Raw genomic sequence first — 25,060 nt, forward strand, 5'->3', positions numbered from 1 at the left:
AAAAAAAAAAAAAAAAGACAAAACAGAAAACCCACAGCCTCTCTCCCACACTGCAAGTTGAGCTCTATTTTATTTCTCTTTTCCCCAGCATTCCTCACCATTTTTCCTGCAAAGAAATAAAGGCTGACATTTCAAACTTAAACAAAGCAAAGCTAAGGTACAGATTCTCCATTACTTTTAACATTATTTTAAAGACTTTCCATTCCAAAAAAAAAAAAAAAAAACCAAAACTCTAGATGGTGTGATTTGCTACAGCACTATTTAAAAAGAAACAATTCACAGTGTATCCTTGTGATGGCCACACTACAGAACAGGTATTAAGGATCTCTGGTTAGAATACCAGCCTTCTCAGACCAGAGAGCAATAATGAATGGCTAGAATCTTGCCATGGCATGCAAAGTGAAAGACAACAAACAAAAGAAAGGAAGAGTATCTTTTGCTTCTCAAGAGGATTAGACCGAAAGAAAAAGTGGACCTGTTGCTGTACTGCTTGCACTTCATCTGCCATCAACCCTTCCGACTCCAGGTCATTTGCAACCTTGTTTATATCCTTCAGACGTGACTCGTTAGCTTTTAAATCCTGCACAGAAGAGTAAAATATCACAGCATTAACATTCACACAAGCAAACATGTGAACAAGTTGGTGCTCCGGGGGTGCCAAAACGTACACTGTTTGTAAACAGCAGGAACTCAGCACACTTCACCTTTACAGTTACCAGTTAATATACAATGCATGAGAATCTAGAAGAAACCACAGCTGCCAGCGCCAGGCGTCAATGGATCAAAGAAACGCACTATCAGAGTTCTCCATACTCTGGAAAGCTCTACAGATGGAAACTAAAATGCATCTTTCCTTTCAACAAAAAGGAACAGGAACAGCTTAACTGAAGGTTATGCTTTACACAAAATTAAATTCATCCAAAGCTTGGCAGGTTCTATATTTGAACGTGTTGAAAGAGAGTTTCAGCTCTCTGGGAGCTGCGAAGCATGTAGCAACCTGGAGACTGTAGCCAAACTGAAGACTTTTGAATGTGGGATTCTCTCTATCCTCACAAAAAAAAAAAAAAAAAAAAAAAAGCAAGCACATAGATACCTTTTCATTTCAAATCAAAGCTACTTTTCCTTCTCAGCTATGCTCAGCTATGAAAAATTATCACGGATATATGATCAGAAAGCCTGAAGGAAAAGACCAAGGCCAACACGCACATTATGCAGAATTACAACATACCTTCTGAAAATCATCAAATTTCTTCTGTAGCACTTCCACTTGCTCCAGATCAGCACCTACTTCCTCATTTGTGAGTGCAGCTTCCTTCTCATTGATCCACTGCTGAAGCTCATTAGCTTCACGGAAAAGCATAAATTTTTTGCAGCTTTTTTCTAGCATGCCTTTACGTTTTTCTCCCAGCTCAAGAAGAGAGTGATACCTGGAACAAGCAGAAAAGGAAAACAGAGGGCAGTCAGACTGAACTGAGCTGAGTCACATTAGTCTACCGAGTACTGGTATCATCAAAGATCTGGGAAATCCCTGCAGTCTACGCACTGGTCTTCTAAAGAATGATCTACCTGTATATAAATCAGGTAAATGCAAACTGTGCACGTTTCTCCTCTACACGGATACGTGCGCCAAAATGAGATCTCCCCCATGCAACACTTCACTGGGCAAAAGCAACCCAAATCACAGCTTAGGCCAGGGAAGGCTCTTCAGCTACAGCAGCACTACAGTGCAGGAATGACTCCCCAGGGTCTCACTTTTTGAGAGGTATCTTCCTACAGTATCTCAAATTTGCCATCGGATTATGAAAATCCACTAGCTTCCCAGCTTTTGGACATTAATGTCTTACCTAGCCATTATTCAGTACAAAATCTGCTGAATGTTGGGGAAAAAAAAAAAAAAAAAAAAAAGTTATTTCTTTGATAACACAACCAAATCCAACCGGGAAATCCATTAAGCTCATTTCACATACACTGGTCTTATATCTGTGGAATTCCCAACGTCAGTGAAGTTACTCCTCATTTACATTAGAATAAATGCAAAGTAAAACCTCTAAAACATTTAAATTGGTTTCAACAGGCAAATAAACATCCAAAGACCAGCCATTTATTTAAAACCACAAGAAAATTTATGTCTCCTATTTGATTCCTAGTAACCAACTAGACACTAGATCCTGTAAGACCTCTCCCAAGCTATGGCTGAAGAAAAGCCAAGGGAAGTTTTAAAGTCATCAGTACTGAATTACAGATCTCTTTAGCAAAGCATAATGTCTGTTTGTAAAGAACCTACATTCAGAAAAGCCATACCCTTAACACCCACTCTCACCGTTACTCTGTTTTAAGTCCTTCCGAAGACGAGCTACTCTAGCTGCATCTGGATGGATTTTTTAATATCCTGAATCAGACTGCACATTGGTCTACCACAGTGATCAACAGCAGCAGCTGATTCTCATTATTAAGCCACAAAGATACCCATTTTGGTGTTATTAAACCAAAATAATATAAGACACTGCTGAGATATCTGCAGGGGCCTCAAATGCGGAAAGAGCAGCCTTACAATATTTTCATTTCCCACCTTGAAATGCACAGGCAAATACTGAGGCATTATCTGCCAACTTGAGAAGTTCAAGAATGCAGCATTTCCCTAACCAATAACTCAAAGTCTGTTGAAGAAAATCCTTGATACCCTGGGCTGTAGTGTCTACACATCAAACCGATAATCAACTTCAAGTCTTTCCATGGAAGCAGAGACTTCGTGGTTTCCTGTCTATCCTGGTTTAAGGCTGGACAAAAAGGAACTCAGAATCTTTCGTATCAGGTTTGAATGGAAACATTCTACCCTGACTTGAATGAGCTACTGCATGCAGGAAAACACTGTTTTGACGCCTGCCCCGACCGCAGATGTTTGCCTTAGCATACAATTTTAGGTATTACATACTTTGAAGGATTCTGGGGCAAAATTCCTTTAGCAACAGACCTTCTCTCAAAGTTGCTTTGCAATGATTCAGAGATTAACATAATACTTTCACTTTTGATTCTCAAGAAACATATTCTCTATGAAAAGACAGATACAGCCAGTGAAGACTACTGCTTTGGCTCCCCCAGCAACTTCAAAGACCATAATGCAAACTTGGTATTTTTTTCAGGAGATACGAACACAAGTTTGAAAATTAAGTGAATGTTAATGTTATAACAAAACCCAACCATCCTATATAAACAAACTAATGCTTTTTGACCACCCAGCACAAATGTAACTTTATGTGATAAACTATGACTCCACCCTTCCCAAACCCTAAGGCATTCATGTGACATAATACTCAGTATATATATTTTTCTATATTTATATAAACAAATTAATATTTGTATCTGCACCTCAGAAAATGCAAGAGATGCTTTTTAAAGAAAACAGTCTCTCTCACTGAAGTCTCACTTGGTAAACAAATTCAGCATAATGGAAAATAACATAATCAACCAATTTAGCAGGGCAGAGGTGACCAACAAGATAAGCAGCTGGCTGGATGGCTGGCTATAAAGACCACACAAAACACACACCACGACACTCATCTAAACTAAAATAATTCACATAGCAGGAATTGCTTCCTTTTGTCTCTTTGGAGCAGCTTTCCCAAAGAAAGAAACAAAGGGAGAACGAACAGTGACAGTACAGAGACAGCATGGTTTAGAAAGGGCTAATCCTACTCACAGTTCTTCGACCTGTTTCATACGCAGAGATACACTGCCGACTTCCTTAGTTATGAGAGTCCTGCACAGACAGAGGGAGCACAGCAAACGCATGCAAAAAATTAGTCAGATTAACAAAAATAATGAAAGCAGCAGCTCCATCCATGGGTTGTCTGTGGTAGGGGATGGTTAAGAGTTCACATTTAAATGGAGAAAATTAGGTGTCGTTCAGAAGCAAACAAAGCAAATCAGACCAGAAGTACAATTCACATAAGGAAACCTCAGCAGTACAGTTGGACTCTCTCTATAAGGTCTCCTCATTTCCTGATCGTCGTGCCATTTGATTGAAACTAAAGGGCAGTTCCCCCTCTTTGGCTTTAAAATAAGGCATCCCTGTTCTGGTGCTTAAAAGCAGCGTACAAACCCACAGAGAAAGCCACACATCATTAAAATCCTGAACAATGCGTCACAATTTTCCAGCTTCTTACTGGTAAAAGTTTTTTTTAAATTTTTTTTTTGTTTGTGGGCATTTTTTTTTTAAATTCTAGAGATAAAGCTAGTCATTCTTGTATGTCACTATAATAACTGGTGACTCAAAACAACTGAGTGGGAAGAAATTCTCGTGTAGAATGACAGCTTAGCTGTGCAAACAGATGGGAGTATGCACGAAACTTTCAGCTTTGGCTTCCAAGTGTCTTGATAAGATGAGCCAGTAGCTCACGGCTATCACCCACAGCCCTTGCTTGCATTAATCTACAACCACCATGTGCCTTAGGAGGTCATTACCAAGCAGTCATGCCCTTTTCTGTATTTACAATAGCTCATTCCTCTTTTAAAAGAAAAATAAATAAATAAAAAAGGAGGGAGGGCATGTTTCAGCCTACGTAATGGCAACAAATAATGGCACCACATTTCAGGAAATAAAATAACGAGCTAGCATCAAAGTAGTCACAGCTCCTAAGGAAGTCACCTCCAGAGGCAGCCCTGTATAGGGAGGGTACTGTACTTTATGTAATCAAATTTAAGAAAGCTTTTCAAAACAGATCACACATTAAGAAGTGACAACTACAAATACAAGAGCTGCTTAGGACAGATATAACTCACAAACAAGTTTAAGTTGTTAGGTACAACAACAAAGGAACACATAAAATACTGAAGTCAGACAGCAAGTTGAGCTCTAGTGTCATGAGTTTTACAGTCAAAAAAATGAGAAAAGCAACAAGAAAATTTAGAATACGAATAAAACAACTCAGCATGGTGTCCTTGGTAAAGGAGCCCCTTGTTTTGCTCCAACTAATTATTCCCTCTGCAAGAGGCATCAACCTAAACTTCCAGCACACACAAGGCAAAAGCCAAGCCAGCAAAAGCTGGATGGCTGTCATATCTCATCAGTTAGATCTTACTGGTTGTCAATTTGCTCCTGTCGCAATGCTATGCTGCCTTGCTCTTCTAGGAGGTTCTCTCGGGACGCAGACTGGGCAGGATCTAGTTTTTTCACATAGGCAGCTGGTACAAAGCCCTGACGGTCATTAACTTCAACTTTCCACCAATCCTGGAGGGAAAAAAAAAAACAACAAAAAAACCACCAGCCACAGTAAGGCAAGCATAAAGTATGCTAAGCAACCAAAAGCTGCAAATTAGACGCTCCTACTAACACAAGAAAACCGCTGATGCTCACAACAATTTGCTCTTTTAATTACTTTTTTCAAACAAATTGTCTCTCAAAGACATCTAAGTCTTACTTGCACTTCTCCCCTTGTGTTTGGTCAAAAATTCCTCAATAGTAGGAAAATAAGTTTTCTGACAGATACATGCCCTGTAGCATATGTTGTTTATCTGACTTAAAGTTGGCAGCTATAGAGGAGTCATGGGAATGATCTGGAGAGGTATGCTAAAGTGCTGAATGGGAACATGGACTAAACATACAAATGGTTTAACTTCATTGAACGTTCTTATTAAAAAAGAAAAAAAACCCTCTGAAGAACACACAAAAGTAAGTGAGTCAAGCAGCTCAGCAAATCAGAAAGCAAGAGCATACCTTGTTGGTGCTGTTGAGTAAGGTGAGGATATCTCCTTTTTTCATAGTCACCTCGCGGGGACTCTTCTCTTGGTAATCATAGAGAGCCAGAACAAGCTCTTTGCCAGTTTCATCATCTGTGGGAGCAACTTGTTGCTGACAAAGATGGAGCACACAAAAAAAAAAATTAGTTGTTCCATGTTCATTACAATCAATGTAGTTGTCCTAAAGAAATACTTCAACCTTAGTTAAAACTACTGCAGTACTTGAAAATTATACTTGTTGAAACAAGTATAATGCAGATAGACTTATTGTAGGTGCTGCCTGGGCTCAAACCTTGGAAATCATCACATTATCCTGTTTTCCTCCAATGCAACATAACTGCCTGTTATGATTATAAAAAAACAGAGCACTAATTTTTTTTGAGAAAATCAAGTACAGTCTGCAATAAGTTCTCAAAACCAACAACTGTTATTAAGCTTTGTCTTTACCTTCTGCTGACCCAAGAATTTTAGCAACATGATGAGCATCTTTCCTTACCCTACAAGACTGGGCCTGTTCCCTTAGCGCCTGTATGCTACTGCCGTAAGCAGAAAGATCAGACATCAAAGCTTCATGTTTCTTCAGAAGAGCCTGTAAGGGAATGATAAAAACAACATGTACACCCAGCCATTTTACAAATACTATGCCTAAAATACATACTTTGGCTCCATACACAGGGAATGTGGGTTTTTCAGAGCTGCCAGTCTTGTGACTCTCATGAGAATAACTACTTCTATTTATTCACAGGCTAGATAGCAGTCCAAATGCTTCTGGTGCTTTTCCTCTATCTTATCTCAGAAACATTCTTTTTGTCTGACCAGAAGTACCAGGTATCATTCTGGAAATAGCGTTGTTTGAAAGTATGCCTTTAAACTGCACTTCATTTTGATGAAACACCAGTCAGCAGTGTCTGGCCACAGAACGATACTAGTAAAATAACTCTAGACAAAAAAAATTACTTCCAGACCAATGAACTGCTGAAAAATCAGAATCACACTGAAATGCAACATCAAATGAGGAATTTGCCAATACTAGCTTCATTATACTTTACAAAAACCCTATTAAAAAGTGAATACAAATGTCAAGTTTCCTCACATTTGGATTAATATACTGAACAGTAAATTTCATGTGCAATAAGTAAGAAACATGAAAAACGGACATCTTTTGACTCTGAGCCAAAACTCAGCTTGACGCAAGAATTTTATGCCTTTTTTTCTTAAGAATCCTGAAATTAGCATAGCTCCTTATATTTTCACCACTGGACAAATCCTTGCTGTGTTTATGCAAAACCGATTCAAACAACAATCTCAAATACCTCAGCAGAGTCTTCATCTTTTCCATAGTCTGTACTGCCTACAATGGGTTCCTTTTCCCTCATCCAGGATTCTGCCTCATTAGCATCAGCAAAGTACTGCTGCGCTTGCAGGGAATCCTCTAGGTCTTGTCGACGCTGAGATGCTTTAGCTTTCAGAGAGTCCCATTTCTGGTTTAGCTCATTCAATTTGATTTTCACATCCTCAGCTGCAAAATGTCCTAGGTAATAGGAAGAGGGGGAACTGAAAGACTTAAGGAGACGTAAATAATTCACACTAAAAGATTACTTGTATTTCTTGAAAGTCACAGAAATTAGACCTGTTTAAACCTACGTAGCATATTCTGACTAGAATAACAAAAGTGTAACACAGCTTGTCTTTTTGTTTCAGACTGGAAAACAGTGTACCTGTCAATCAAACTGTACTAGGAATATTTGAATCATTAAGAACATACAAACCACATGGTAACATGTCTTCTCAATGATTAAACAGGAAAGGTCATTTCTTTCCAGTGGCAGAGTTTTGACAACAGACAAATATTATTTCAGATATGCATTCTGATAGTATTCTGGTGCTTAGAACACCCAGTCAGAAATAAGGATATGTACTTCTCTAAAAGCAGGAGTGACTCTTGCTGTCCTTGTGCAGGATCATCTCTCACATGAAGATTATGTATCTCAGATACAAGCCTTTAATAGATTTAAAAATGGAGACTAAATATCCAGCACAAAGCTGCTGAATACAGGGCTCATACATGTTTGTCAAGAGCAGATAGAGATCTGTGAAAATTGTGACAGGTTTCCATCAAGGAATCTATTTTTATTTTCAGGTGAAAGAATGATCGGAAGTTCATCCTGCTAGCAGGTACCAATCTATTGCTTGGATGAAAACAGGCAGAGATTCTTAACTGTACAAGGCCAGAGAACAAAGTCCAGCACAAACACTTGTGGATTTCTGAAAGAGAAAGAACTAAAAAAAAAAAACATTGAGACGTACCCTCTTCCACCATAGCATTTCCTTTCTGTGTGACTGCTTTAATGCGGGGCTCATGGCCTGCGATTTCTGCCTGCAAAGCCTGGTGCTTCTTTAGCAGATTCTGGACACCAATTAAGTCCTTGCCTGAGAGACATAAAACAGTTAATCAGCTAATTCAGAGTCATTAGACTACACAAAAATTTCAAGGAAGCTGCAACTAGTGCTGGACAAACTTGCAGAATGAGAGTCTCCACAATGAAGACAGAGCACTAAGAAAACTAAGTTACTCATTGGAATTGCAGAAGTAATATAACACAAAGAACAACGGGTGATGGCAAACGTGTAACTCCAGGCAATGTTAATTACAGTAAACATTTCAGAAATTCCCAAGGAATGTTCCATAAAGAGAAAAGTTATAACAGAGCAATTCTGACATTTAAATAACGGAGATATTGGGATGAACCAACCTCGGTTTGTGGAAGCTGCAATAGGTTCTTTTTCCCTAATCCAGGTCTCTTCATCCTCAATATCACGGAAAAGCTGCTGCAGACGAAGAGAATCTGCAAGTTTCTGCTTGCGAGCTACCATAGGATCCTTCAGAGCTTCATAACGAGCTACTAAAGCTTCTTGTTTCTTCTTGATATTGTCAGCATCAAAGTGCCCAGCATCTTGGAACTGGCGTGCCTGGATGGTAATACCATCTATACGATCCTAAAATTAATTTGGCAACAGCACTATGTCAGAATTTCTGTTTGCAGTGACTGAAAACACTTCTTCTGTCACAATACAATTTGTTAGCTAAGGCTTGAAAGAGAATCTCAGCTGCACACTGCCAGTGCAATAATTTTGGTAATTATTATATCCTGGATAATATTCAGTACGTTATGTAAATATAATTGTTTTTCATCTGTGAATTTCATAAAATAAACTAAGATTCTTGAAATTACATTGCAGATGTGGAAAGATGTCTTGAAATTAGCTTTACAGATGTGCTACTCTAGACGAACCATTTTTCAATTGTTAACAACTGATAATTCCAGTTGCAGGAACCCAGATTTTGTTTGGTTTTTTTTTCCCTGTGGATTTAATTCCCCTAACGATCATTTGCAATGAAGGAACCATTTGCTGTCAAGTTCTATATTTAAAAACTGATCTGTTCTCCCTCCCCTCCTATTTCTTAGAGCTACATGAAAAACAAACTGAACAAGAGCAAGCTGTTTGCAGAGGGAGAGACTAAGGTGGAATTATTTCCTACGTAAAGCAAGCACATCTTGTTAAGTTGGTATTCCCAGCACAATGCTGTGCTGTCAGCAGGTCACAGTATCAAATTATTTTACTTTTTCAAAAAGCTTATTTCTGTCAAAGTTATGAAGTCAACACAATTTACGTTTCAGTTCAAAATTATTTCTGATAAATTGTAAAGCCCAAAGCTACAAAAATTATGAAAATACAGACCTGCTACGGTCTCTGGAGTGACTACTTTTTAGTGAGCACATCTGAAAATGTAGCAAGAAAAATTATTTCCCTTACCTGATGGGCAGCAACATCTGCCTCTAGCAAGGCATGTTTCTTCTGAAGATTCTGAACGTTAGTAAGATCTTTTCCATAATCATCAGAAGCCAAGTGTCCCTCTACTTCATACAGCCACAGCTCAATGTCTTCCACATTGCGATTAAACTGCTGCTGTTGATTGGCTTCACGCAGTTTTATACCTGACCGAGACAGTGTGGCAAGAGGAAAAGACAACTTAATTTTTACCCTTCTTTTAACTCACCTCCTGTCTTCTCTTGGCTAAACTCTCTAGAAAAAGAATTGCCTGTATTCTTCTGAGCAAGTAATACCTTTGAGCTCAGTGGCCTCCAGAAGTTTCTTCCACAAGCTGATAACTTCATTCATGCGAGCTGCCACTTCATCAGATGCGTAGTGATTGACATCAATCAACTTCTGGCCAGCTTTCTCCAGGGCATCAATACGACTCTGATTAGCAGAAAGCTCTGCTTCAAAAGCCTGATGTTTCTGAACTTTACCTTGCAAGTTTGATGGATCCTACAGATGAAGAAAGAATAAGAATCTTTCAATTAAAAAAATCAGTATCTATAGGTCTCTGAAAAATTAGACTACATTCACGTATATGTCAAGATGTCACAAGAGGATTTGGTGGCAAAGATATGCCTTTGAAATCAGAACACTTAAGCTACTGAATAAGAACAATTACAGCATGATGGGAAAATCCCTCTTCGGATCAAGGAGAAATTGCAATTCCTCCTGGTGCTGCCTACTATCAGCAACGTTTGGGCTAACACTGCTTTGTATCATTACAATGATTACATTAAGCCTGGTATTGCCTTAAAATAACATTCATCTTTGTGTTTACCTTGTATGCCTCATCTGTTGCAGTTTTCATTTTTTCATTAACCCAACTCTTTAGCTCATCAGAGTCTCGGAAAAACTGCTGCAGATGGAAAGAATCTGCCAGTTGAGCACGGCGGTACATAGCTCTTTCATGAAGGGCATTTCGGCGGCTCAGCAGCTGAAAAAAAAGTAAAGGTTTTTAAAACTCTTCAAACTTGTAAGAACCACCACTCTATCTATACTTTTGGGAGAGCTCTGATGACTTATCCTGTATTGCAGTCATACCATTTAAAATTATAAAGCAGAATATAATTTAAAGTCTACAGTCCAAATCTATTTTAGATACTTACAGCATCTCTGCGTGTAGCAACATCATCCATGGCATAATGGTTATTCTGAATCAATTTAGTGGCAAACTCATCTAATGCCTAAGGAGAAAACAGTTTTCCATTTACTTGGTGTAATAAAAATTGTTTGTGCAAGTTTACATAGTAGTTAATTTCTCAAAAGTTTATCACAGTAAAACTAACAGAAAGCCACTAAGGTAGCTACTGTTACACCCTTTTTCATCTGTACCATCATCTGACACGTGGAAGAGTACAGATTCTTGACAAATCTTCATGTACATATGTGATGGCACGACATGCAAGCACTGAGCTATTCAGCTCTCTGAGGCAGCAATCATGCCCTACCCTATCTTTTCCACTATTTTCTACTTTAGAGACAAAACAGCTCATTTAGAGATAATACATTCAACATAACAGGGGATCATTCTGCAGAGCAAACCCCATCCTTCTCTGTCATCTTCCAGCAGTATCTCCTCCCCAGTCAACAAATCAACTTGTCTTATTTCTTGTCCCTTTAGTGATCATCTAATGTAAACATCTTACTGTGATTTTCTCCTCTTGGGCACTTAGGGATTTCTCAAAGTCTTCATGCTTCTTTAGAAGAGCCTCCACGCTATCCAGAGAATCACCAAGGTCTTCATTCAGCAAAAATGCCTAAAGTAAGGAAACAAGCATCATTGATTTTTATGTTTCCACCCCCAGCTGCTCTAAGTCAATCCAAGCATGGCCAGTGATGTTTCCTACCATACGATATTATGGGGATATATGGCGATGGTGTTCCCTGCACAGTCAAAGTTTCTGAATAATTCTTTTGAGGTTCTTATTCAAACAGGATTTTACAAGAGTTAACACACGTAAAAGCAATCCCAAGCCAACTGGTCACAACTAATAGTTTCAGGATTAGAAGCAGTCATCGTAGCAGCTTGGGCAGTCAAACAAATAACTGCACAGCAGTTTGCTCATTAGCGCACATCTAGTGGCACCCACTAGTAAATACCAATTGTGTAAGTCTACAGAAGACTAGCCAGAAATGAAAATCAACCATATGTGGAGAGTTCAAAGATATACACTCACTTCTTGTTTGCTCATCCAGTTGTCAACTTGTTCAGTATCTCTGTAAAAAAGCTGCAGGTCCATGCACTGTTCATACTGTTGTCTGCGAAGTTCCCATAGTTCTAGCAAGGCAGATCTTTCATCTGAGAGGATGGTCAGCTAATGGATTGGGAAAAGGAATAAACAATAATTTTATTTAACAGTCTGGTTGATTTTCATCTCAGTGTAAGATCAAGTTGCGACTCTAAAAACCAACATTTAAAAATACAAAATATTTACTGACAACTTCTGACAGCAAACCTAAACAGATAACCCATTTTTCTTTTGGAGGAAAGTCATATTAATAATTCCTAGTGGATAGTACTAATAGTTCCTACTAATAGTAAGGCAGAAGTTGTCTACTTAAATACATGAAAAACGCCCTGTAACCTAGAGCGATGATGCTTTGCAGCTTACGATCTTAACAAGAAATGAACTTCTAAATTAAGGGACACAGAAGAAAGAGACAAAATTCTTCTAGGAGCTCTTGCTCTCAACTTACCTTTTCTTTAACTTCATCAGAAGCATAGTGCCCAGCAGCAAGCAAAGCCTGGCCAGACTCATCAGCAGATTTGAAGCTATCTTCATGGGCATCAATTTCTCCCTATGAAAGTGGACATGAATAAGCTGTTACCAAAATTTATCTTAGAATAGAGTGTCAGAATATGAAAACTGCTATTGAAAATAACACAGAGACAACAGTCTGGGCACCTGAACAATAAACATTCAACTATCTTTAAATACATTGCACTTAACATGAAAACTAGAATAAAATGTATTATCTTACAGTGCAGACAAGGTAAGTATAAATTCCTTTGTTAAAATAAAGCTAAAGATTGGTTTTAAGCTGCACTCTCTCTTTACTTACAGCAATTCTTTATGACTGAGAACTACAACTGTCGTTAGTCCAACTGACTGCTATCGGATCTAATTAAGTTTAACAAAATATTACCATAACCATTCTTAAATGCTTATTTATTAGTGTATATCTACTATCAAGAAGTAAAATTAAAACGTTAAATCAGGAGAGCAATCTAGTACTATGTTAGTTGCATGATCAAAGGATTCTAGTGACACAACATCAGCAGTTCTGACTCAGCGACTGTGTTAGACATACAAATCAGCTGTTGAGTGCTGCTGACCGGATTTGGCTGTACAACCATTATACCTTATGTTCCTGATGTCTATCTAGAAGGGCTTCTGCTCCAGCCACATCATTGGCAAGTTCATCAGCATTTATCAGAGCCTTCATCTCAGTCACCCAGCTGGTGAGGTCTCGGAAGTCCGCAAGAAAGCGTTGCAGCCTTAGGAAAGCAAAAGAAAAAATGGTTGGGAATAGTTTATTTGTATAGTTTCTCCATCCTTACCCCAAACAAAGGGCTACAAACATAAAACCTGTTCGTTGGATAGAAACAAAACAAGACAATACCAAAATGCAATAAGAATATTAAATAAATAAATATCCTCTCAATTAAAAAAAAAAACAAAAAAACAAAAAAACCAACACTTTAAAGTTAGGAAAAAGCTAGGTTCAAAACCAGTTTCTCAAAGACATGTTTTGCATATAACTTATATTGAAAGTAAAAGGAATATTCCCAAATGCAAGCCTGTATGTTGAAGACAACAGAAATAAAAAGATAGTTCTCGAGCAGAGTGTGTCGACTGCTTCTGTCACAACCATAACAGTGTATCTCGGAGGGAGGGAACTGACAGAAAGTTTCAACTGCAGCCTCAGCCTTAAAACAATAAGCAAACAAGTTCTCAGATTCCTTTCAGCATGCCTTTAGAGTTATTGCCTCTGGCATGTGCCTAACACTTATCAGAAAAAGTGATCAGTTTCTGTTTCCCTTTTAAATTTGCTGTTAATTGATCTGATGAAATTATGAGAGGGAAGGCAAAGGAAGAATGGTTATTTGTGTGGGTCACCACCACCATAAACGTTGCATCACAAACAGCAACAAACAGCAGAAAAACAAAACCAAAGACGATGTAAACTAATCACCATATTAAGAGAAGTTTCTTTTTAGCATAGCTTCTCAATAGTCATCCAACAGATGACGTTTCATAGACAATCAGGACAGTGTAGAAACAAGACTGGACAAAGACAAATCCTACAGCAATAAAGCAGCTATCACAGAAACAAGTACTTCTTTTAGTCTAGGACAATACATCGGACAATATACTGTACCTCAGTCTTCCAGAGAATCATAAGGACTCCATAGCAAACAGATTTGTAACATGTGTGTTTAAAAAACCCACTAAAACTAAAATACAGTCAGATAATGTACTTCAAAATGTAGATATCAACTCAGATGGGAAAAAAGGCAAACTTCCCAAAACATCAAGGTGTCTGTTTTCAGAATTGATCCACATCCAGAGAAGGACAACAAGAAGTTACCATAAAATATATTTAGTGAACAAGACTCCTTCTGAAAATACCAGAGTAATAAAAAAAATTTGGAAACAGCATCCCTTTCTTCTCCTCCCGAGAGCCCTCTGTCAAATTTGCACAAGGAAGGTCGGTCATTTCAGCGCGACAGTATTCCTACCTGTAGGAGTCATTAAGGCGAGCGTGCCTCTCTGCTGCCAGAGTTCGGATCTGTTCCCAGTTGGCAATCAGCTCTTCCCGTTTCACTTGAATTTGAGAAGCGTTTATCGGGTGAGACTGCTGCAAACGGTCTGCTTCTGCACAAAGGGCCTTAACCTAAACCCAGCCACAAAGAGCAAATAAGCTTCTAGCCTTCCACAAGCAGGTTACTTTGTTTAAATTGCAGGTAAAAATGCGTCTCAATACGGGTACCTTATCTTCCAGAGCTGCAAGGTCTCTTTCCAGGCCTTCATGCTTACGCAACAAAGCCTGCACACTGGCCAAGTCTCTGCCAAAATCGTCTGAGGCCATCAACTGCCCTTTCTCCTTAATCCAGCTGATTGTTTCATCCACATCCCTTCAAAACAAAGCACAAATTGAAAGCAGTCTATCTTGTACGGAAAAAGGAAGAAAGCAGGATGTTTTCCTGTATGTATGCCAGACGTACTGGCATAAAAACCCATAAACATGAACACTGCAGTCAACTACAATCATCCTTTTAAACAAAACAAAAACTCTAAAAAATTAGATTATTTTTTTTTTATCTCAAAAAACCTTGAACCATATTGCAAGGCCATTCTTCAGGTGGTGTCACCAGATGCAAACAAGGAATTATAGCACCACTGAGCACCATCACCTAGTAGGTTCATTTCCCACTCTGGACCTTCTCTGATTCAATTACAGAAAACCTCAAAATGCTGGAGATGGAGATGAACATAGAAAGACACTCCTCAAAGACCCCCAGAACAACTGGACTGACATCCTGACAACAAAAAAATCATCCCTTTTAAGGCTCATCTAGGACAGAATTGGGGGAAAAAGCCCTCAGAGGAAAGGTAAGCAAATCTGTCATTACCAGGAGTGACCAAAACTGCCAAGTGTTGAACAGCTTAATCAGAATGACTGTTCTAAGGTAATTCTAGAACAACAAGGTCCTCAATTCAAGAAGTCATGAGAAAGAGTAAAGCAAAAACCTAACAAATTACAGTAGTGCTTCTCATAGTACTGTATGCAGCTGAATGCATCATTAAACATTCACAAAAATATTACATCACTTCAGCAGATCCAGCCAAGATCATACCTGTTGAAGCGCTGAACTTCAGCTGCCCCAAAGAGTTTTCCTTGCCTCTGAAGGGCAAGCCCCTTAAGACGCTGCCAGCTTGCATTTACTTCATCCTGTTTGGATTTTATCAGTTCCTCTTCAGGATGTTGTTCCTGGCAAGCAAAGGAAAAATGCTATTTTCACATGTTCTGTGGTTTTACGTCCATTGATACAACCTTGAAACACCGTTGTTTTTCAAGAGATCAATTTATAATTACTGTACTTTCCACACCATCACTCAATTTGACAATTTCCCTGAAATCTCACTGTGTAAACATTCAATACTCTCGTAGTAGCTAAAGTTTCTCTAGGTACTAATTAGCCAATGGGAAAAGGGCTGTAAACAGTATATTTTTTTTTTTTTTTTTCTCCTGGAACGCAATACTTCCTGCCCTGTCTCCATCCTTGGTCAAGCCCCAGATGACACACCAAAAGAGAAGATATATTAATCCTGGTTGTCCAAGGGAAATACATTTAACCCCAAATATGACAGTTTCTCTTACTAATCACTACTCTCACATTTTCAGGAACATTCTCAGCTGGGGTAGTTACTCACGCTGTTCAGCAGAAGAACAAGGGAATCAAATTATGACCATTTAAGATTAAGATAGCCAAGTATCTAGGCACATGTAGAGTAAAGCTTAAAGATCTGCTACCGAACCACGGGGGAAAAAAAGAGGAAGTTACAGACAAAGGCTTGCTGTGCTACACCAGACTTGCCAAGAGAGATTTTCAACACACATGAATGCTTACCTGGATAAGTTTGCCAGCAAACTGGTTCACTTCATTTACTCTTTCCTCATGAGCTGCAAGGTCTGTCTGGAACTCTTCAAACTTCTTCTGCAAAACCTCAACATGCTCTAAGTCCTGCCCAAGCTCTTCTGAGGTCACTATTGCTTCCTAGTATGTTGAGAAAAAAAAAAAAGTCAATTTCAGTAAAACTTATGGAAAATCACGACTGAAAATCAAGAAGCAAACTGTCCTACTTTTGAGTAGGTCAAAGACAGTTACCATCACGGTGTTTAAAAGTCAGGTTTAAAACTACAAAGATTCCTCCATTAAACTCCACTCCCTTCGCCCGCCCCAATATCCTTCCATTATTGCAGAAAACATGCAAGATCCCTAAGGGTATTATTTTTTCATCTTGCTTGCTCTTGTTCATTTTTCAAGTTACTGAGTATAACGGATTCTATTATCGCAAGTTTTCTGTTCTGTGCGTGATGATCGCTATTACAACAACATAAATTACTGAAAGAAAATATGCACAGAGGAAACATACTTTTAAAACTACAAAATAATTGCCCGTGCTATTTTGGAGTACATACAATGACTAGAACTTGTTTATATTTTCAGATTGTTTATGTGCATTTGCTGTAGGCTTCTGATGCAAGGTTTCTTTATGAGAAGTGCACCATTATACCCAGTAACAGTCATGCAGGGTTTACAGTTTGAACCCACAGTGACACAAAACAGCAAATCATCATTAAGAAAACCTATATGATCATTTTGTGGCTTTTTTTCTTGATAGCGTGGTTTGTGGTCTGTTTCCTCAGAGTTCAAAGAATCAAGAGCCAACAATTCTCTTGCAGTAAGTGTCCTTACAATGTGTATCTAAAGTTATTTCAATCATTAAGTAATTATGTACACACTGCTTGCTGGTTAGGCTGGCTACTTTCTATAACAGATCATTTAGAACACTTATAAAAAACATTTGCTCTTACATGTTGTAGATATCCCTTACAGGAAAATTGAATTTGATTACTACGAGAAATATGAAGGTCTCCTCAAAGCAAAGAAAGAACTTATTATGTTTAACTACGCTTTCCAACATCCAGGCTTCCTTCCTTAGTCTAGTACCTTATTTTTGTGGGTGCAAAAGAAGGAATACTAGTTTGCATACCTACCCCTTACATAAAACAAATAAGCTAAATAAAATGTATGGGTGCCGTTAAAAGCTCTCTATGACTACTTGAACTCAAGCAACTGTATGTTGATAGAGAATTTCCACACAAACACACCAAATTTTCCATCAAGAACACAGTAAAGGCAGGTAATAATTATACCTTGTCATTGATCCAGTCCAAGACATCTTCACATTCCCGTAAGTATTGCACCAGCTTCTGTGCTTGCAACAATTTGACTCCCTTCTCTCTCATCTTTTCCAACAGTAATTCCCATAGTCGGTGCAGCTCCTGTAGCCGAGTCTAGAACAACAGGATGTTGTTATTAAAATCATGTATCATGGAAGGTTAGATTTATTCCCTTCCTGACCTTAACAGAAGATTTTTTTTTTTCCTCCCAAAGTTTTACATCCTAAACCTTACTTTAGATAAAAGGTGGACAAACCTCATAACAATTTCATCTCCACTCACTAGTTTTTTAATGACGGACAGTGATAAAACAACACAAAATTAGAAGTTACTGAAGTAAGTATTTACACACTTGTTATTAACTAACGAAGCTATCAAATAGTTATGCTTACATAACTATGAGGTAAACATTTTGAGATTAAATTCGATTTACATTCTATGCTAGTGTGAAGTCAGACCAAAAATTTGCTGCCCCCTTCAAACGTTCAGTCTTTTACATGGAGGTCAGATCCCAATAAGCGACCCTCATCTTCATTTTGGGATTTATTTTTAAGACGACACATTTTGTTTCAAGTTAAACTTGTGCCACTTCACTTTAAACATTTCTCTCAGCTCTAATCAGTTTATGTATTTAGCCAACATTGCTAAGTAACATAATACTGAAATACCAGGAGCAATTATTAGTTTTAATACTAAGTCTCTCTGGCTGCACTCTGCCTTTCAAAACTGTTGGGAGTTACCATAAATTGTATAGACAATTAAGAGAAAAACCACACTCCCACAGAGAAACACAACTTGCAAAACAGGAAAGCATCTGCTCCACCCATCATCTACAACGCTTTGCTCATCGAGATCTGAAACTTGAAAGTCATGCTTTTGAAAGTCAAGCTTTTGAATGTCTAGCATGGGTGGATACCGATTTAATCCGTTTGGAAAGTTCAGTTAGGTAGGTTTCAAGGGAGGAAAGAGCTCACACTGCTCTATTTCCTACCACTGCCCAAAAGGAAAGTGCAAATCGTCAACCAAGGAAGAAAGAAGACATTGCAAACAGAAGTTGCACTGCACAGCCAGAAGTTTCACCTACTCGGATGTGGGACCCAACTTGGGTAGCCGTTACTATTGGGCGCTGTGCAGTCCGGTACGGCGTGAAAGACTGAACCATTAAAAAGCAAATTACTACTCCAAACAGAACACAAATAACAACTTACATTGAGCAGCTAAGACACAGTATTATTTAAGATCACCCAACTGCAAAGCATTTTTTTTTCCTAATTGTGGTAAAGATTATACAATCACAATGAGATTTCTAAAATAACCATTACCTTGGGGTTTTTTACTATATAATGTATAAAAACATTCTGCTTTTCTTAGGTACAATGAAATGATTAACGTATCAGTTAAGTTTGATAATCACTACAAAAAGATCACAAGAATTCTCCTTTTGAAAAGTTCTAACAGCTCACATCCAAATCTTATAAAGGAAAAAGCTTTAAACAACTTATTTGCATTAAAGAAAAATGCAGCCATAACTGAAACTGAAACAAGTGAGTCCCAGAAAGAGCAGATTTAACAAAATGAGTCCTAGAGAAGAAGATCATATGCAGAACAAAAGTAAGTGTTTACCAGTGGGGTATGTGCATGTGTGCAGGAATAAGAAAGAATGTGTGTGTATGTGCAAAAACCGAATGGTCAACATCCCTGACATCAGGCCTTGTGAATTTGCTGTTTCTTGATATTGTGCCATTTTGGGAAGAACCACAAGTACAATTAATCATTTGCCTCGTGACTTTCCACACATCTTTGAATTCCTGATGATTCTCCAGTCCAAGTGCCTGGACTCCACTGACAGACAGCTCACCTCAAAACTGGATCCAAGAAAAGATTAGGAGCTGAGTGCTCATGAAAGAGAAAAATTATCTGTAAGCTTCATAAATACAAATTATCTTGTGATTTCACTCATCAAATACTTGTAAAAATTTTTAAAAAGTGTTTTGGAACATACAGTTAACCGTGCAATCTGCATGAAGCGTTTAAGGAAAAGCCAGTACGAGGAAGAAAAAAAAAAACAAACCAAAACAAAACATTAAAACTCACTCTTATGGTTTCAGATGCAAAATGGCCTTCATTTATCATCTGATTTCCAGTCTCATCCAGTTTAATGATAGCCCCTGAATTGGCCTGCACCTCAGCTTCAAAGGCTTGGTGCTTCTGCAGCTTCCCCTACAAGTAAAACATCAAAGAATGTGACTGAGATTCGGTGCACAGCCCTGCTTCCTCCACATTTACCACCAGCAAGATTTTTTTAGTGTATTTTATGCACATTCAGTACCAACAAATAAACAAGAAAATAGCACAGTCAAAATCACAGCTACAGCATATGTTTCATGGTGGATTCAAACATCCCAATTTTAGTTATTTCATTATTGTGTTTGCTTTTGTACACCAGAGCGTGCAAATATCTGAGAACCCATCAGCTACTTCCACCCACACAAGTTTATTCTACAAATACATTTTCTTTGTGCAAACAATAAGAGTTAATTCATGTTTATTTACAGAACCAAAGCATTCAACAAATTCTAGGAAAGCTGGTTTTACACTATGTTACATCGAGGAACTTTTTCTATGCTGATTTAACATCTAATCCATTATTAGGAATATTCCAGCTACCTCAGCAAAGAAACCAGGCTTTTGAAGAACACTTTGCAAGGCTGTGGGTATTTGCATCCGTCTTTCTTCACCACTCTCAGATCAAGTTACATTTATGCATTTGCTCTATCCCAGTTGGCCTGGTACGCCCTAATATTAATAGTACAGGAACATAAAATGGCAGTAGGACTTGCCTGCAAATTGCTTGGGTCTTTGTAATTTTCATCAGATGCTATCTGCAGTTTCTCTTGGATCCATTTTTCAAGCTCATCTGCATCACGCTGGAAAAACTGGAATCGATAGGAATCTTCAAGTTTTTGGCGCCTTAGAGAAGAAAGTTCCTTGAACCTGTGGTAACGGTCCAAAACTTGTTGACGCCTTTCTTGGATATCTTCTGCTGTTTCCAACACTTTTACACCACTTGGATCCATTTTCTGAAAGTAAAAAAAAAAATAAAATAAAATCACATTTTGTTTCTATTATAAAACAATGGTAGGGTAGGAACTATTCCATGAAAGAAAAGCCTGCTTTTTAAAACTCATATGTGGTTTACTTACAGTCTTACTCTGTGTGTGCAGGTATGTATATAAAACATAAATAACACAAACATAAACAAATAAAAGCATACTTCTGGCAGAAAATAATGGGAAAGGAGTATTTACAGAGACAATTAACATCTACTTGTTCTGGAAAAATATGGCTGCAGTCATACAGAGGCCAATTCGTCTCGAAGCGTAGCATGCAAGTGTAATACGAATGTTAAAAACATGTTTCTGTGCACATATATGTGTGTAGATATACAGACATAAAGTGTTTCTTGCACAACATATAAAATCTGGAAAAAACTTATTTAAAATACTTAATGTAGACAAACTAAAGTAAGAATATTACTGTTCTTTAAACGACAGCTAACTGCTCCACATAAATATATATATACACACACATATCTATATACATTATACACACACGCACTTCTGGGTATGTGATGCATCTCCTCTTTGTTCTCTCAGACAATTTTTTAAAAGTTACAAACCCACCCTGCCACTCCCTACGTAACCTTTAAAAAGCTAATACAGAGGCTCACGCGGCTTCATAGATCTGACCTTAGACAAGTAAGTCACGGAGCGTTTCGAGTAACTAGTGATCTTACTCTGATCGCTTTGACCAAAGATCCTGTACGTTGCTCTATAGACTAAAGCCTGTTATTGTCACCACACACAGCAACGAGCTGACTACTGCTCTGCTTTATCTCCTTGCTATTAAATTTGGGATAACCTTTAATTTTCAGTCCCTAAACTTTCAAAAAGCAATGCGATTTTCAATGAGAGATCTGCGCATTAGAACAGAACTGTAACACAAATTTAAGAAGTAGTATAATTATTGTCATCGGAGTTTGGATATTTACTTGCTTATTTGACAACTCACTCTGCATATCAAGAAGCTGTTGCAACAAACACCTGGTGCTTGAACAATCACGCAATTAACATCTTGATGTACAAGTGTTTACATGTATAGCTCACTTAGCACTTTTGTTCAAAATTCTGTAAGCGTCAAGCTAAATGTAAATCATCAATCCTACCAAAGACAGGGAAGAAACTCAGTCTGCAACTGCATACTAAAAGACACGGGCAATCTCTTAAAATACATTGTTAAACATTAAATTGTTATTTAGTCATTAGTTAGCCGCATGCTTTAATCAGCCACTTATCTTGCATAATTGTATGAAAAAGTCCACAGGTTGGAAAGCAACCTATACAGCCATGTTTTCCGTTTGGTTTCCCAGCAGTTGTAAAGGGCCGATCTGATAGAAAGGAACATATGGGGGCGAATTCACACATTCCGGAGCGCCCTTCCAACAGTCCCACCCCGCAAGAGGACAGCCATTTCAGCAGCAGTTGTTACTCCCGTGAACTCTGAGCCTCAACTGCATTGCGGCAGTTAAAGGAAGGAAAGAAAATTCAGCTTCGCTTTCTCTTCCAGGTCTGGGCGTTTTACTCATTATTGTCAAAAGAGGGCAAGGAAGAAAAAAACCAAACCAACCAACCCAGTCTGCACAGACTCCATTATATGAATGAAGCCCAGGTTTCACCCGGCAAAGGCCCGGCTTGATTACTGTACCTAAGTATTAAAAAACCCCTGAACTTAATGTGAGCACAACCACAAATCCACTTCCCTGAGAAAGCAGCTATTTTTTCCAGCCCTACTTCAAACAGTCTTCTCCCTCCAGGAGAGTCAGTTATTGCTAAAAACTTCCCTTTCCTGTGCTGTTACGTCGTGTTCGAATTCCAACAACAGCTCTTTTAAACTGAATTGTGCTCAGAAATAACAAAGTGGCAGGTAGTTTAAACGTACTGCGCCACTGCAGCCTGTCTCTGCTTATTCCGGTTACAGGCATCACCGGGAGAAAGTGAAATCCTAGTTTGTCTCTGGAATACCGAACAGTCTTTTGCTATCAACTTGTATTTCAGTATTGGAAATAACCTCCCCAGTCCAAGTGATTTCAAACGACTTTAAATTATTACTTAAATTATTCAAATCATTACATTATTTACATTATTTTACATTTAAAAAAAAACAAATAGGATACCTCCTGTAATTTAGCCTAGAGGCTGATTTGCCTCTCACCACACAAGTCATGCAGTCTGGCTCATCTTTTTGCTGGAATTTGTTAAAAGAAAGGCTCCTTTTATAACTACAGTAAGTCCAGCTAGTCAATTGTAAAAGAAGTGCTTTGGTCCAGCAATAATAGACTGTTCTTTCCTGCAGCAGATCAGCTGACGTCAGCAAGTCTGCGCTCTGCCAGAGCGCGATCAGCAGTCACTAGGGAGCTCTGGACTCAAAAGCCATCGATGCTGCAGAACGACGCAGTCTACCTCCGATGTTTTCACGCTCGAACTGCAGTACACCCCAGGAATACGAAGCAGTCCTCCAAGATGTTTCTAAACCTTCTCGGTTCAGCTGCACCATTTGAAGGCATTTACGATACGCCCCTGCACCCCTAGCAAGAGATCCGCCAACAAGAAGCGGCGATTCACATTTTTAATGTGAAAAACATGGGGATGTACTCCAATGCCCAGCCCGACCCCAGATAAGTCCCCAGCGCTGTGCGCAGAGACAACATTCCCCACATCGCTGCTGCCGTGCCCCTCCCGGTGCTGCCTGCGCCAGCTGATAAGGTCATGCAGCGCGAACCTTCCAGGCGGTGCGGGTAAGAGGAACGGCAGCAAGCCTTGGCCCTCCGGACAGCCAGGCAGGCGGCATTGCAAAGACACCCCCAAACCAGTGGGTCCGAACCGTCCTGAAGGCATTTGCCACGGTACTTTTATGCTGCAAGACTAACTTTAGAAAGCCACTCGTCAGCTTATGCCTAACTAAAAAAATTATCAGAAATGCTTCTTCACACTGTACTATCGTGGTGGTATTTTTTCCAAAATTAAAAAAAAAAAAAAAAAGCCAACAAAAAGAAGTAGCTAATTTAAGACAAAAAACCCAAAAATAAACTTATTACTCTCATCCCTCAATCTAAAACGATTAGCCTTCCCCGGACGACACAAATTATACATAAGGGTCCAATCTGCACGGGAATATACAACTGCAGGTATTTACAGACACCGCAGTGCCACAACGATGATGTCAGCAGCACCATTCCGGTTCGGGAAACAGCGGTACCGGGGCGGGTTAAACAGGAATCACAGCACTGCCACGGGCAGACACACAGGAGAGCTGTCAGCACTTCCCTTACCAAAACATGTTTTCAGGGATTTCAAATCACGAGCGCAATACATTCAGCGCTCTGCAGATTATTTTAGCATATTTTAAAAAACAATTAGATGAAGCTTAAAGAATTAAACTCCTTTGCCTGAAAAGCAATCAGCATATAAAGATCACCATCTTAAGATGCAGTAAAATAACGGCTTTCTCTTACTACAATTCCTGATGTGCATCACACATATTCAGCATGCGTGATCCTAGCAGTATCCCGTAACAGGAGCACTTTCCCTATCAAAGCACTCCCTGCTTCCCAAGTACGCACAAACGAGCAGCTTGATGCTTTTTTTTTTTTTGAGTTCATCAATATTATGCATTGTAAGTCTTCTCAAAAGATCATTTAACTGATATTGGCTACTCCTCCCTGTGGAACGGGAAGAGACTGCTCATCTTTCTTCTTTAACCAAAAAAAAAATTTGAATCCTAATATCAGATGTGAGAATAACCTTCAAAAGGAAAGGACATAGGAAAAAAAATAACAACATTCACTTTTTCAACTTTCATTTCTCCCATTCACAGCTTCCTCAAAACACTAGGGAAAAAATAAGCCAGCACATAGGTCTCTAACACAAACACACACAACTGCCCAGTTTAGTGCTAAGTTAGTAAGTACTGGTACTGCAGGTAAATAAAAGAGAACCCTTCCGAAAAGTACCATTAACACAGCACCGGCTCCTGCTCCTCTGAAGGGAACTGCATGAGCATATTGTGTTACAAAGTAGTTGAAGCATGCCCTGTCATACACCCCACCCAGCTTTAAAACACTACCGAGATAGAATTAATACCTGGTCGTTTGCATTGTTATGAATTTAAATCTACAAAACAAAGAGATTTTAGGGGTGGATTAAGCGTAGGAGAACCCTGCGTCAAAATACTCCTCGTTTCTGTTAAGGAAGGTCAGCTACAGCCTCAAACCTCTACAAATCCCAAGCCAGAAAAATAATTCAAGAGTTACAGTACAAAAACCCAAGATGTGTTGAAGTCCCTGCTTAATGCCATGGACTCATGCAGAATAACTGCAGCGCAGCTAAAGTCCAAACAACTCCCCAGATTG

General features: G+C 38.8%; 2 protein-coding genes across 2 annotated transcripts in view; one reads left to right on the forward strand and one right to left on the reverse strand.

Moving 5' to 3' along the window:
• SPTAN1 (spectrin alpha, non-erythrocytic 1) overlaps nt 1–23,320 on the reverse strand; it is a 45,145-nt gene extending 21,825 nt beyond the window's left edge. Inside the window, exons 1-26 of the mRNA XM_086764161.1 lie at nt 22,826–23,320; nt 20,433–20,672; nt 19,687–19,812; nt 18,677–18,745; nt 17,566–17,706; nt 16,256–16,402; nt 15,482–15,615; nt 14,614–14,758; nt 14,363–14,517; nt 12,982–13,117; nt 12,316–12,417; nt 11,796–11,933; nt 11,265–11,375; nt 10,725–10,802; nt 10,397–10,552; nt 9,864–10,068; nt 9,553–9,734; nt 8,490–8,733; nt 8,044–8,166; nt 7,050–7,267; nt 6,233–6,325; nt 5,714–5,848; nt 5,079–5,227; nt 3,698–3,757; nt 1,229–1,427; nt 476–580 (exon numbers count right to left, since the gene is read on the reverse strand). Of these exons, the coding sequence (XP_086620287.1) occupies nt 476–580; nt 1,229–1,427; nt 3,698–3,757; nt 5,079–5,227; nt 5,714–5,848; nt 6,233–6,325; nt 7,050–7,267; nt 8,044–8,166; nt 8,490–8,733; nt 9,553–9,734; nt 9,864–10,068; nt 10,397–10,552; nt 10,725–10,802; nt 11,265–11,375; nt 11,796–11,933; nt 12,316–12,417; nt 12,982–13,117; nt 14,363–14,517; nt 14,614–14,758; nt 15,482–15,615; nt 16,256–16,402; nt 17,566–17,706; nt 18,677–18,745; nt 19,687–19,812; nt 20,433–20,669 (3,588 nt within the window). The 5' untranslated portion in view covers nt 20,670–20,672; nt 22,826–23,320. The remainder of the gene's footprint in view (nt 1–475; nt 581–1,228; nt 1,428–3,697; nt 3,758–5,078; nt 5,228–5,713; nt 5,849–6,232; nt 6,326–7,049; nt 7,268–8,043; nt 8,167–8,489; nt 8,734–9,552; nt 9,735–9,863; nt 10,069–10,396; nt 10,553–10,724; nt 10,803–11,264; nt 11,376–11,795; nt 11,934–12,315; nt 12,418–12,981; nt 13,118–14,362; nt 14,518–14,613; nt 14,759–15,481; nt 15,616–16,255; nt 16,403–17,565; nt 17,707–18,676; nt 18,746–19,686; nt 19,813–20,432; nt 20,673–22,825) is intronic.
• Nucleotides 1–25,060, forward strand: part of DYNC2I2 (dynein 2 intermediate chain 2) — a 122,976-nt gene that overhangs the window by 29,945 nt on the left and 67,971 nt on the right. The window lies entirely within an intron of this gene.

Source organism: Chlamydotis macqueenii, chromosome 20 (genome assembly GCF_036417535.1).
Source record: "Chlamydotis macqueenii isolate bChlMac1 chromosome 20, bChlMac1.mat, whole genome shotgun sequence".
Taxonomy (NCBI): Eukaryota; Metazoa; Chordata; class Aves; order Otidiformes; family Otididae; genus Chlamydotis; species Chlamydotis macqueenii.